The sequence below is a fragment of the Paralichthys olivaceus genome, chromosome 15 (assembly GCF_024713975.1).
Source record: "Paralichthys olivaceus isolate ysfri-2021 chromosome 15, ASM2471397v2, whole genome shotgun sequence".
In the NCBI taxonomy this organism is placed as follows: domain Eukaryota; kingdom Metazoa; phylum Chordata; class Actinopteri; order Pleuronectiformes; family Paralichthyidae; genus Paralichthys; species Paralichthys olivaceus.
In genome coordinates this window covers 11,235,322-11,249,591 of record NC_091107.1, presented here as the reverse complement: position 1 = coordinate 11,249,591, position 14,270 = coordinate 11,235,322, and the positions used below count along the sequence as shown (strand labels likewise).

General features: G+C 38.9%; 2 protein-coding genes across 4 annotated transcripts; both read left to right on the top strand.

The window, feature by feature from the left end:
• Nucleotides 1-1,304: 1,304 nt before the first annotated feature.
• On the top strand, nucleotides 1,305-6,744 carry psmg1 (proteasome (prosome, macropain) assembly chaperone 1). Of its 2 annotated transcripts, none has more exons than XM_020085517.2 (7): nucleotides 1,305-1,615; nucleotides 2,135-2,238; nucleotides 3,179-3,318; nucleotides 4,744-4,806; nucleotides 5,140-5,338; nucleotides 6,061-6,191; nucleotides 6,581-6,744. In XM_020085517.2, the coding sequence occupies exons 1-7, from the start codon at nucleotides 1,497-1,499 to the stop codon at nucleotides 6,656-6,658; spliced, it is 834 nt and encodes a 277-aa protein (XP_019941076.1). In that variant the 5' UTR covers nucleotides 1,305-1,496; the 3' UTR covers nucleotides 6,659-6,744. The 2 variants fall into 2 exon arrangements, with proteins under 2 accessions (XP_019941076.1, XP_069395746.1); XM_069539645.1 differs by having other exon boundaries at nucleotides 1,393-1,615; nucleotides 3,164-3,318.
• A 795-nt stretch (nucleotides 6,745-7,539) lies between these two features.
• ccdc15 (coiled-coil domain containing 15) lies at nucleotides 7,540-13,624 on the top strand. 2 transcript variants are annotated; one of them, XM_020085428.2, is made up of 10 exons: nucleotides 7,540-7,941; nucleotides 8,230-8,379; nucleotides 8,709-8,837; nucleotides 9,881-9,997; nucleotides 10,091-10,219; nucleotides 11,619-11,738; nucleotides 11,831-11,934; nucleotides 12,355-12,546; nucleotides 12,917-13,065; nucleotides 13,185-13,624. In XM_020085428.2, exons 1-10 carry the CDS (start codon nucleotides 7,768-7,770, stop codon nucleotides 13,232-13,234), a joined length of 1,314 nt encoding a protein of 437 aa, XP_019940987.2. In that variant the 5' UTR covers nucleotides 7,540-7,767; the 3' UTR covers nucleotides 13,235-13,624. The 2 variants fall into 2 exon arrangements, with proteins under 2 accessions (XP_019940987.2, XP_019940988.2); XM_020085429.2 differs by lacking the exon at nucleotides 10,091-10,219 and having other exon boundaries at nucleotides 7,558-7,941.
• The last annotated feature ends 646 nt before the right edge of the window (nucleotides 13,625-14,270 follow it).

The window sequence follows — 14,270 nt, the reverse complement described above, 5'->3', positions numbered from 1 at the left end:
TCACCAGTAAGACGCTGGTGGAGGTTTATTCTTGATTGGCACACGGCACAAAAATAGCATATCAAACATCCCTACACTAATCGTTAGTCATATTCAAGCCCCTATATATTGTATAACTATGCAACAATGTGGATCCACTGGAGAGTCTTGGCTTTAAATCATTCATAGATTTAAGTGAACAGCTCAGGCAGAAATATGTTGGACAGGCAGTACTCATGCATGCAGCCCTGGCTTTGAGCTTCCCACTGGGACAATGTGAAGCCACTGGTGTTGCATGTATACATTGTATTTGAGCTGATGTGTGTCTGTGCATTTGAAATATTTTGTCACATCTTATCTTTTGAGATAAATATAGTGGTGCTAAAGGACATGTTTGTTTTCAATTCTATCATATGCACGTTGAAATAATTATCATTACTCTCTGAAATAATTATCATTACTCTCTGTAATAATTCTCCCAGGCCCTGAAAAGGTTTTGTCCAAGTAGAATTCAAATACAAATGATGGAGGAGAAAATCTGTGTGAAAATGCATTTTAAGTTTAGCAGCAGATAACGTGAGGTTCCAGCCAATTTAGTTAATCAAATCATGTCGGTATCTTCTAAACTTAGTCCCTTTTTTTGTACAAAATTCTCTGAGTGTTTTTCTAGATGGTGTTTTGTGCTGAGCTGAAGTGCAGCTTGAAACATGAACAGGGAATTTCATGCTGAAGGACCACAGGGATTATAGGAGCACTGTTGACAAGAGGAACATTTGCAATGACTGAAAACTCTTCCCACCAACATGTGGTGATGTGAGTCTTGTTTTCAGACAGGCTTGAACGTATTCTTTTTATATTAAATGATGCATGATGAAGCCATATTGTTTTTTATTTCACTAGAGGATATTTCAAGATGCATCTCTAAAACCTTTGACCAGGTACCTTATTTTAAAATGTATTTTAAAAGATGTGTGAATAAATCAATATCTTTCTCCCAGTGGGGCACATGAATATTTTTCTATACACACATAACTCCTCCATGTTTAATAAAATGTTTTCTTTCTCTGTTTCTATTATCACTCTTTTCCTTTCATTCTTTCTTCCTTACTACCTTCCCTACCTCGTTCTTTCTTCCCCACTTCCTTCCTTCCCTCTTTCTTTCTTTTTTCCTTGGTTCATTTCTTTCTTTTTTTACTCACTTCCTTTCTTCCTTGATTCATTCCTTCCTTTATTTCTCTCTTTTTTTCTGTCTTTCTTTGTTTCCTTCTTCCCTTCCTTAATTCCTTCCTACATTTCTTCCTTTCTTTCTTTCTTTCTTCCTTCTTTCTTTTCTTTCCATCTCCCCAACCCCTTGTCTCATAGGGTTGAGTAAACTATGCTTTTATTCTGAAGTATTCCGGGGTTTTTACTCTGAAGGGGCGTCGCTGCGGGCGGAAGTGGCGCTCGTCTGTCATGGCTGCGAGTGTGCATCTGAATCACTAGGCAAACTTTCGGTTTCTTCTGGGAACGCAGTGAGCATGGCGACGTTTTTCGGCGAGGTGCTGTCGGTGTATTCTCGGGCTGTGGAGGAAGACGAAGAGGAGCTTGAGGAGAACGAGGAGGACGAACAAATCCGCAGAGAGCTGGAGGAAAAGAGGTGGATAACGTTAGCCTGCTAGCACACACACGGGAAGTGACAAGTCAGAAAGCATGGAGATCATTCAGACAGCTACACATGTAAACTATCTATTAGTTTAGTTTATGAGTGGCTCCCATTCTTCTATGCTGATTAGCTAACGTGACAGTATGGTGCTTAGCTGTGATTAGCAGTAATAACACTATCACGGTGGGGGTCTACTTTATGTCTCAGGGTCTGCACTGGAGAGATGAGTCACAGCGATGGTGGTGTTTTGATGATGGAGGTGCAGAGCTCTGTCTAACATTTCAGGACAATAGCAAGTCAAAGCACATGATGATCATTCATACTCGTTAAACTATTCATTGACCTCTTGAGGCCTGTCATCCTGTTGCTTCACTCCTTTTTTAGATTGTTCTCTTAATATGTACCATGTGTGTGTGTTCAGTTGTATATACTGGTCATTTTGTGCCACAGCCCTGCTGCTGAAGTTTTTTCTTAAACTGTCCCTACTTCTCCGACCCCGTCTCTCTTCATCAGGGAGGTTCATCTGCACTGGAGCCCTGAAGTCTCAGATTCACTCAAGTCTGGAAACAAGTTGCCGTGTTCTGAGTTCATCCTCGCTGTGGGACACAACGCTGCCAGTAAGTAGCTCGAGCTGAGTGCTACTTTACCTGTGATGAGTCCTTTTAATACCACATAATAATAATAATACAATAATATCATACAACAGACATGGTTCTGCTTTCGCTTTTAAAGATGATAATTTGTGAACATAGATATGCACATAATTTGTTTATCACAATCTATTGTCTAGAGGGCAACATCTTTTACCTTAAAGGATCAGTGTGTAAGATTTAGGTGAAAGTAATTTTTGGCAGAAATTGTATATAAAATAATCCGAGTGATGTTTTCACTGGTGTGTTTCATCTAAATCGTATGAATTGTTTTTTTCTTGACCATATTTACATGGAGGGGGGTCCTCTTAGTGGAGGCCGCCATGTTATTTACTGTCGTCCAAACTGGACAAACTAAAGCCTTTTGAGTTTTCATGACAACTGAACTTCCCCACAGGTTCTCTTTCATGTTTGGAAGGGGAAGGTGACATGAGGAGTATTCAGCTGCAACATGCATCTTCACCTCTAGATGTCACTGAATTCTACACACTGAACCTTTAAGTTAAACAATACAAACAGAATTAATATGATTAAATGCTAAGATTTTACACCTTTAACATTTATGATTAACTATGGATCATATAAATTGGGTGAAATACTCCATGTGAAAGGTGTCGCTCATAGTGAGAAACCCCCACATATGCGTTTTAGCACCTTTCAGTTTATTTTTCTACTTTATGGCCCGCAGCTTTACTGCTTTGGTTCATGAACCTATTTTGTGCAATGGTTGCTTTTTTAAACATTTCCCATTGTCTGTCCGCTGTGAGAAAAATGTAATGTAGTTCTCTGCGTCTTCATATTATATTTGAGTGCATGTCAGACACAGAAAATAAACTAAGGGTCTAAAACAATCAAACAAATTCCCATGTGAGCCATTGTTAAGTATTGAGAGGCTCTGTCTTCACAGGGTTTCTGTCAGTGTACGTTCTCACCTCTGCAAACTGGGACACAGTGGGTCATGCATCAGTGTGGAACGAGAGGAGCCAAGCTGGACAAACCAGCAAGGATTCAGCATGTGTTTTCTACAGACACAAGGAGAACCCATCAGTGAGTGACAAACTAGCTGAGAACATCACTTCAGAATGTGTCTGTTGTTTCATTATTCCCACAAAAGGCACCAGGCTGCTGCAAACTCAAGGATCATTCAGTTAAATGAGATGGTCCTGATCTCCTGATTAGCCGAACTCGTATATATTTAGAGAATATTACTTTGGCTGTGTCCAGGTAATTGCTAGATATGAGAGAAAAATGAATACATTGGTGGGTAAATGTAAGAATTGCGGAATGACAAATGAAACAAATTAAAAAAACAATATGTTTGTGAAGCCATTTAAATGTTAGCACATACTGCAATCTCCAGTGTACTGTGTCCTATTTTATATATGATCACATCATATGTTACTTATGTGATCCTGTAGCGTTTGCACTGTAACGTATATTGAGAAAAGAAATGGAGCCCCACTTCAGATGTAAAAGTTGGAAAGTAGGCCACGGCACACAGGATTAATGAGCCCTCGCTATCCACAGCTCAGAGTTATAACCAATCGCTCTGATGCGTGCAGCGGTGGATGTAGTTTCTCTCAGCCCGATGTCTTTCGCACACGGTTTAAGCAAGATAAACATAGTCAGCAGCCATGTGTGATAGCACTGTGCTTCTGAGGAGCCTTCAGATTTATCACACATTTCTGCTCCTGCTGCTTTAAATTGCTGCAAAGATTTAATGAGCGGAAGGAAGAGAGCCTTTATACAGTCTGATGCAGCTGTGGACCACAGATATGTGACAGTCTATCATTGATCTGTAGATTTCTCAATAACTTAAATAGTTTTGTGCCTGTTTTTGCATTTATTGACCATGGACAGTAAATAACTGATAAAAAATGAAGGTTAAATGACGTGCAACAAGCAGGATTGCTTGGATAAGAGTATGTTTGTTAAGGAACAAAAATATTTTTTAAATAGAAAAATGATTTGGCAATTATTTTGACAATCTAATCTAATCATCATAATTTGAAATCATTGCCTTGTGCTCTAGGATATTGCTATTGATTTTTCAAAGAGAAACTAGTTAATTGGATCATCAAGAATATAATCTGCTCATTAAATCAATAACGAAAATAATTATTCCGTAATTGTGGTGCAAGTGTTTCGTTTTCTTTTGTTGGCAAACAATCACTAGATTTCCCACTGAGTGAATTTGCTCCAGACGTCTACTTCATCCTCTTTACAGCTTCCACGTGTTTGTGTTTCTCCTCCTGCTTTGGGAGTTGCACTGCGCCACATTAAAATATCACAGAAATGCAAAGTGGAGAAAAACCCAAACCGCCTGTGACCCTGATGAAAATGGCTCTATTAGGGACTTGTTCATTTGTTTTGACATTTATTAGGGTATCAGTATTTCCTGGCTTTGATTCACACCACACAGACACCAGTATGAGTTTGATCCACAAATGTCTCACGTTCTTTTCCTTGAAGGTTTTGATATGCCAAGTGACTTCCTACATCGCAGAAGACCAGCTTTTTCAGTGGACAGAAAAGGTGGGATATGTTTATACAATAATACTCAGAATTATTGTTCTGTAAATTGTAATTGTTATTATCGCTTAGACACACATAAAACTAAATGAGCTACTCTGCTGTAAATAATCAAATTCTTTGTCATTACTTATAAACTCAGTGGCAACTTAATTAGGTTTGCCTTTTTACCCAGTAACTAGACAGTCACATAGCAGCACGTCAGTGTCTAAAAGCGTGGTTACTTATTGTTGAACTACAATAGTCAATAGTCAAACATGCAGGAATTCTTCAGGTTGATTACCACTGTAAAAATGATGTTGTGTTGTACTGACTGTGTTTCTTTGTCTCATCCAGGTTTTTGATTGTCTTGAGCACAGAGAGCTGAACGTGACAGTGTTATCAGATAGCTCTGTGGCTGATTACAAGACAGCAGACTATCTGTGCACCAGCTCCGCTCCCTTCCTGCGCTCTCTCCACACCGGTACATTCAGTGGTCAGCCGGTCTGCCAATCACTGGAGCAGCCCAACATAATAACTGGGCTTCCAGCTGCAGGTACCAACTTCTCTCATTGCCTGGGCTCCAATCTCTTTTCCTCTGTCACACTTGCAAACACTCAGAAAACCGTATTAACACTTTAAAGATGCGCAGCTCATTGGTCATAATGCTCTGCTTGTTTAAAAAAGTAATACTAGAGAATTGCACTCACACCCATGTCCACTTCTCTGGAGTATCTTATTGCTCTAGGTGGGCATTTCTTTCTTTTAGGCTTATAAAAGGACATTGTTGTGTCAGTTGTGTTGTGGTAATAAGTTGTGCGGATTGGCATCACTTTCTTAAATAAAAAATGTAAAGTTGCAATGTGTGTATTTGGGATCTACAAATGAAATGGCTTATATAACAAAGACTGATCCAACATATCTGGTTGAATAGAATAATCAATCAAACTTCCTTTTGAAGTGTCCTTGAGTGAGACACCAAACCCAGATTTGTCTTGTCTTAATGGCCGAAGTATCTTTGAACAAAAAAGTACCTGCCAAGTGAATGAAATGTGGCACCATTAGGCTCCTCTCCACTCACTCAGAACACAGTCTTGCATCCTGATTTGGTGATTTTAGTCTTGGTGCACCCAAGACATTGATAGTTGAAAGAACATGTGTAAAGAGCTCTAGTCTTGGTCACTGAGGACTGAGGAGAGTTTGCCCTCCTCATGTCAAACAGTCTAGTCTTCATCCATTCAGATTTTTAAATTCTTCTGCTTTATGCTGTTTCATCAGTACTGAACCACAGCCAGGTCCACCGCATCGCCACTGTCGTTTACCAGTGTTACAGTGACGTCATCGGCCCTGACTCTGTCACCATGGAGACCTACAAGCCTGCACTAACCAAGCTTGGGAAGTCCATACAGGTGAGCTTCTAATCTTTTTCATCTCTGAGTGATCTGTTGGAAGGCCAGGGGTCAGTCATTTTCAGAGAGAATGAAACCAATGTGGATTGGCTCCTTTTTCTATGCAGAAGTAGCCAGTTTGAGTGGCACTCAGTGCAGTAGCAAATTCAAATTTTGTTTATCTACTGATCCATGGTCATGGAAATGCTCCATGTTCAGGGGTTAGTAGTGCAGCATGCCTCCATCTCATGAAATGAGTTGTACTTGTATCAGTGTACTTCAGTGAACGTCCTTTGGCATGGTGATGTGGACGTGATCATGGCCTCATTAAATCACCATTAAAACATAACAGAGATCTCTTGTTATTCTGACTTCACATTTTAATCCGCTGAATCTCTTTCTCTTCAAAGTTGGACTCGTCTCCGAATACAGATGTCCTCCGCAAGTTTATCAAAACCACTGACATTCAGAGTAATCTCTATATCTGAAAATGTTGCACACTGAGTGGTGCAATTAAAGTATGTTTTCCTCTGATAAAATACTGTCATTTTCTAAAATAAAGAAAAAATAAATACTGGTGTCATTCCATTAATAAGAGATCCCATTAGTTTGTAAAGAGAGGGGAATTATAATTGTCATTCACCATTCTGCTGTTCATGTTTATGATTTATTGAACAGCGCTACCAACAGGTAGTATTTGGTCGTAAGCCAAAGTTTGAGCTTTGGATCAACGACATCCTCAGGCTTTTAGTCTTATTTTGCTAAATATAAAAGTGACATGGGACTGACTCCTCTAACTGTCAACATATTCATGTAAAAACCAAAACTAACAATAAAAGGATCCTGCTAACATCTGTGTCATCGAAGACGTAATGTATCTCATTCCTCTGTGCTTTAGAACTCCATTGTCGCCCGCAAACTTTTAAAAACTCATTAATGAGACACACCATTTCCTTCAGTCACATAAGTTTTAAGTAAATCCCACAAACCATTTTAGCTGCTTCAAAAACTTACTGAAGCATAAAATGTGTCTCATTCTGTAGCTGAAAGTAGTCTCAGAAAAAATCATTATTGAAGCTTCATTTAACACCATCTGCTGCTGTGAGCGATATCTGATCATTGTCAATAGTCAATATGTTTTATTTATTTAAACACAAAGCATACAACAGCAGTGTGCTAGTTCTAGTCGTCCTTGTTGTTGTCCATATGTAGCTCCCAGAACACTGTTATTATGTGCATGTCGACAGGGAGCCACTACAACCCAGAGTTACAATCCAATTCCAAACTTGTCCATAAAAGCTGATCAGAGCATAATGATCCTCACAATGTGTCATCCTGGCCTCACGGGGGCAGCAATGAGCCAGTGAGCAGTTTGAGAAACAACAGAAGGTGAAAGAAGACGAAGTGAGCGAAAGTCAAACCGACCTGTTGATGTTTGCAGAACAAAAACAAACGACAGCTGATTTCTACCTTTTATTTCCCACCTGTCGTTGAACCACTTCACGATCCACCTGCATCAAACAGTCGACCGAGCCGAGAGGCTGTTTTAGCCGTGAATTAGAAGCACTTTACATTAGCCTGGTTAGCAAGGCTAGCTATGAGTGCTAGCCGGGTCATAGCCTCCACCAACGGCCGGAACAAAGCTCCAGTCAACCGCAGAAAGGAGCACCGAGCCCCCAGAGCTAACAGGGTGCTGGCGGAGAGGAACCCGGCTGTGGTGGCGGTGGGAGCCTGGGTGGAAGACGGAGAAGACTTCCAGGAACACCCGTCTGTAAGTGTGGGACTTAACCGCTAATGACCAAATAGTTTCCCCCTGGTTGACACGGACACTTCCCTTCAGAGGCTGAGGAGGAGCAGACAGTCTGCAGACATGTATTAAGTTGTGTTGTTGACAAGGCTTTTCTTTGTGCCACAGCTGTATATATATATATATATATATATATATGTTAAATGTATTGAACTAAAACATACAATATGAAGAAGACATTTAAGTCACATGAATTGAGAGTAGTGGTTGTTGCTTTTGTAGTACAGACAGTTCTCTCCTGTCTTGGTTTAGACTCTTGCTTTGATAACTGAGGAGCTTCAGGCTGAGAAGAGGAGGGAGAACGAAGAGAGCCTTCGACGATTTCAAGATGAAGTGCGCCACCGAGTGGCACAGCAAGCCCAAGTCTTCAGGAAGAGACAGCAGCCTCAAACTGAGCTAATGGTAAAGATGACTGATAATGAAGTGTGATGAAATCACATTAACTCCTAAAAATCAACCAAGGGCTGAGGTGACTGTGACTTTTATTTGGATTACCTTATTAAACATTTGTTCTGTTAAGTGTCAGAAAATAGTGAAAATGCTCATCACTCCAATCTCTTTCAAGTCCTTTATCCAAAAACCACCCAAAACATAAAGGTGTTCAATTCATATTGATTTGAAACAGAGAAATAGAGCAAGCCTTCATATAAAAATCATTGTGCAGTCAGTTTGTCCAGATTCGTGTTGAACCAGATAAACAAGAACCACATTGCATGCAATTTTATGTCCAGGTTAAACCTAATAGGAGAATCCCACAACAACAATATCGAGTGTGGACCCAGCATGTGTCTGCTGGTGAGAAGGTGATGTCTGCAGGAGCTGCTATACGACAGAGGGTAATGGAGAGGAGCTCTCAGGAGGTGAGAGGGTATTGCATAACATTACCACAATAGAGCATGAATGAATAATTGAAGTTTAAGCAAAGTAATCACATTTTTATTTTCCTGTGTGATGTGTGTCTTCCAGAAAACTACTGAAGATATTTGATTTTATCTGGTTGATACTTTTTTTATACAATATATTTTTATTGTAAATTGTGTCCCCCACACATTCATATTATAAAAAAATGTATGGCAAAGACAAATATGGCCTAATTCGATATCATAGAGAAAATGGCCTAAAGCGCATTCCCACATGCCACTTTGTACTTTTACCTTTGAGGCTGTAGCTTTGGGAAGCCCCTTTGTCAATATAACAGTTCCCCTGTTCACAAAGTCAGGCCCTTAAGGAAATGTTTGTCCTAGCTTGATGCGAACAAACTTGACTTGCCAGCTCAAAGCTCTGACCTCAACCTCACCCAGCTCCTCTGGGATGAACTAAAGTGCTGACTGTTGACCAGGCCTTATCACTCAACATAACTCTTTGACCTCACTGCTTTTGTGTCTGACTGAGAGCAAATCTTTACAGCAAGGTTCAAGATTGTATGGCAGACATACGGAGACCAAAAGACTGGAAGCTTTTACATCAGTTTAAGGCCCAAGGTTTTAGAAAGAAATGTTTAACTATCACATACAAGAGTGATTTTTGTCAGAAAAATATTACTCACTATTAAAAATAAAGAAATGAAGAAATTGCAGCTCAGATAATATATATAAATTTGAGACAATTGCAAAAGTTTATGTTGCAAAACATTTTCCATCATAGTACAGTTTCATCAATTTGTTTCTGGTATGATTTTTTTTTTTTAAATAACTAAAACTAGCTTTACTATTATTACACCAACAATTCAAGTATGTTTTCTATCATCCTCTTGTAATGATTCAGTCAGCCGTATGTGTCCTATTTCCTTCACTACAGAGTATCTTGTTGGGAGTGAGAATTATTACACTGTTTCCTTCTGTGAGTAAGAAAATAATGTGACAGTGATTAATTCAGTGGATTATTTATTTCCATGATTTTCCAGTCTTGTGAAGGCATGAGGCAGGTCAGACTCAGACTGGCCTCCTGTCAGATGAGCCCTCATGGAGGAACAAAGTCAGACCTTCCTGGAGGCAAATGGAACATCTCTCCAACCAGACATGTGAGCATCACACTTCTTCCTCTTTTAAAAAACGTATAGTTGCTCATTGCACACACAGGGTATAATGGATACCTTTTCCTCTGTTCCCAAAAGAAAGCTGAATATTCCATGCAAAGACCAGAGCAGGAAGAGGACGAGGAGGAGGAGTATGTTCAGAGAGAGGAAGAGGGAGAGGATCACTTCTTCACCAGTCAACATGATTGTCCCCTTGTTCAGCAGAAGGTTAATGAATTCCAGGGGTGCAGCAGCTTTTCATCATGGCTTACTCTGTATTCCATGTTGATGGCTTTTCTGTTTTTCTGTAGACGTTCTTTAAAAATGATTTTAGATGGATTTAAAGGTAATTTATTCATATTCATTACAAGAATCAATTATTTGAATATATATATAGAAAATGTAGTCGGATGAACAGATTAAAAAAAATGTTAATATTTACATAGTAATACGGATTTTTGTCTTCAGCAGTGAGTAGTCACAGAGACAGTTTGCTTGAAACACACACACACACACACACACACACACACACACACACACACACACACACACACACACACACACACCATCTTCTCAGCGTCTGAGTTCATAGTTTTGTCAAATAGATTTGTCAAAATATAAATAAACATAGACTAAAACACACAGATGTAGGAAATATTACGTTTGATATTCATTTCTTTGATAATGTTCCTAAGTAACTTCTGAAATGACTCAGGTGTTTCATTTTAACGGTACTGAAACTGATGCTTTGAACATTTTTTTTTATGTGATAGTTGATGGGAAACTAATAACGTGAGTTAATGAATGTCTTAAAAGTTTGAAAAGTTGTGTAGGAGTACTGTGTTCCAGTGCTATACTAAACATAGAGTTTAGTAAAGCTTTTGTAAAAACTCTCTCTCTTGTGAACTCAGAAATCCAAATTGCTCAAACTTTATGACTTTGATATCGCCTTTAAACTGCAGAGTATAATTACGTTAAGTGTGAAAATGAGTCAAGTTCAGTTGTATCAAAGTTTACAGCACAAGTTGTAACTGATAATGACATAATGGAACTAAACAAGGTTAATGATAAATATATCCTCATAATTTCCATTTCCCTCTAACATCATGTGATTCACCACAGGTTCAGGCTACTAACAGGGAGCAACAGCAGTCAACAGTGCAGTTTAATCCTGGCCTCTTTTATTCACACTCTAACCCAGACGCAAATGGTTGATGAATGTTGCTGTGGAGATTTTGTGTTGAATAGTCTTACAAATCTATCGTTTGATCAAATAGCAGATGCTGCTGCTCCACCTGTGATATATTGTGCCTCCTTTGCAAGCATTGTCAGATCTCAACCGAACATTAACTTAAAGACGCTGACTGTGTGACTTAGCCCCAAGTCTGTGGGTTTTTATTACAGGTATAAAATCTGAAAACACAAAATATAGTTTCTTCAGCAATAAAGTAATAAGGCATAGTCATTTCTTACATTTAAACAGAGCTAACATTCTTACTGATAAAGTGAGGACGATTAAGATGTAAAAATAATAACTGGATATTGGCAGCCCGGTGCATTCATACTAACTAGAACTGGTCAGCAGTCAAAACCTACTGAACCTGTTTTGACTGTGTGTATGTTTCAGGTCAGTGGACATGTGTTGTGGGACACAGACAAATCACAGCCTGATCCTGGTTCCCAGTCCAGCCTCAGAGAAACACAGGTCCTGTGGCCTCTGACTGAGCAGGAGGAACTGAGAAGACAGGTAGACACCAGACAATGTCATGAACCTTTGACTTAACTTGTGCAAACTCTGTCAAAGCAAATGTCACAGATAGCTTGCTTCTCTGTGTGCAGCGTCAGTCTCAGTTCCTGTTGCAGCGCCGCCACTTCATGAGCACTGAGAGGGAGCAAGTGAAGGAGAACAATCAGTACAGGAAACACCTGAAGAGAACCGCAAGGTGACCACTTCTCTAATTTTGGATATTTAAAGTGATTTAATGCCCAAACTATCAGAATATGAAATAACAACCCTCTGTAGCTCTGAAAGATGGCTGTAGAATGTTTTTATGAAGAACAGCAGCATGAATTCAGCTCAGTTTGAGTCTTTTATCATAGAATACAGTGGTGATGAATATTACTTATTATTATTATTGTATTATTATTATTTTGCTCAAATATGACCCTATACTATGTTTCTGTGTGATGATGACTTTGTTGAAGATCTACCTTAAGTAGTGTATTAAACCATATTTAAGCTACAGAAGTGTTTAGAACATATTTACATTTCCATTCTAAAATACTGGTACATTAATACGAATTGATGAAGTCGTTCAGCCTCAGTAAGACTTTCCTTTCAAATGTGTCTGTCCTCAATGAAGGATCAAAGCAGAGAAAGAACAGATTCGTCTGGAGGAAGAGAGAAAGTTGGAGAGAGCTCGGCAGCTCGTGGAGGCCCGACAGAAGCTGGAGGAGAGAGAGCTGCTGATTGTGGAACGACTGAGGCTTGAGGAGGAAGAGAGAGCTGTGGAGCTGCAGAGGAGAAAAAAGGAAAAACACAAAGTAGCTACAAGGTAATTCATGGAGATTACACTTGTGAGTTACTGCTATTACGTATATGCAAAATATGATCAGACAGAATCTAAACAGGTAGAAGTTTTTATAGTTTTCAAAATAATACGGTTAATATTGAATTTGATTTGTAACATCTCTCTGAAAGATGTGATACAAAGTAAAACCATCCAATGATTTACAGACCTATCAGTCCATTAGTTTTGTTTGTAAAGTCAGTATGAACACAAACCAGGTCAGAACTAAAATGAATGTTTGTTTGTTTTCCATGTCCAGAACCAAACAAACCAAAACTATATGTACAGCCTAAGATTTTAATGGCTTCTTGAAGTTGACGCTGTTCTGAAAAATGGACTGATTGTAACTCTGCAGGTTCATTGACGCCCTGAAAGCTCAGATGAAGGAGAGACTGTCGCAGGAGAAACTGGAGCCCCCTCCTCTCTGCTGCTGTGCCTCCTCTTTCTGGGACTCTCACCCCGACACCTGTGCTAACAACTGTGTCTTCCACAACAATCCCAAAGGTACACACAGCGCACACACCATCACCGGCTTCGCCATTCCCTACATTATAACATTGAGCTTCAGTGGAAATATACATGAAATTTATAAAACACTTGAGTCACATTTGTCTCTTCCACAGCATATGCCCAGGCGTTACATTCAACAATGCTGAGTTTGGATTCACGGTAAAGGAAGCTGCTGAACTGCAGTGGAAAATGCTCTCAAAGAAAACAGGTCCTTGTTGTTTGAGTCTGTCTGTTTGTAAAGACCATTTTGGAAAATGCAGTCAAAGTCAAACTCAGAGTCAGACTAGACGAAGTTGATACATGCGTAAACTTGAAAATGTACTTTTCAGGATTTGCTTTGTTTAAGGAATTTTATAAGAATGTGATATGTGTCATGTTAATTTATAATTCTTTGATAAACTCAAATCTGTTAACTGTTTTATTTATTCTTTATATGACAGTGTTGCAGTGTTTCCTGTATGCAGGCCGCCACCGCTGTAAAATGAATGTAGTGGAAACCCTGGTATTGTCCTGTTAAGACTTACTATATTATAATAAATTGTATGTAGTTGTATCGGCCTGTCCCTGTGTTATACTGTTAAAATAATTTTGATGGAACAATCACAAATTTTAAAATGAATGAATTTCTTTAGCTTTATTAGGCACAAAAAAACATTAAACTCAGTAAAAATATTAATAACCTTAGAGGAGATGCTCTGAATGTTTTTTTCCCTGTGGGTGTTTAACAACAAAGAAATACGCTCTGAATAAACTGGAACTGAATATGAATAACTTAAAGGTTATCTCACGCTCTGACAAGCCAGTATGCCTGAGTACACCAACGTTTATTTTAATCAGGCAGAATTAGTTAGGTGTATATAACTGGCATCATTGCCAATATACATACAAAAAAATAATTTAATTAAACTGAAATGCTGATCATAGAATGTGTGTTTATTTGAAACATGATAAGAAGTTATGGGCTGAAATGGTCTGGGATTCATATCAGTTTGATTAGCCATAGGAAAATTGAAAGATCAATTTTAAATCATAGAAAATTGGACAAGGGTTACACGGACAGTCAACAAAATATTAATTCTGTCTTTTCCATGACTCTGCTCTAACTAGCAAGTGTCCTTCCTTCACAGACACAACCAAGACTTTCGCATTAATTTTTTTCAATCTTTATTACTCAAGGCAGAGATAACCTGTTATAGTTT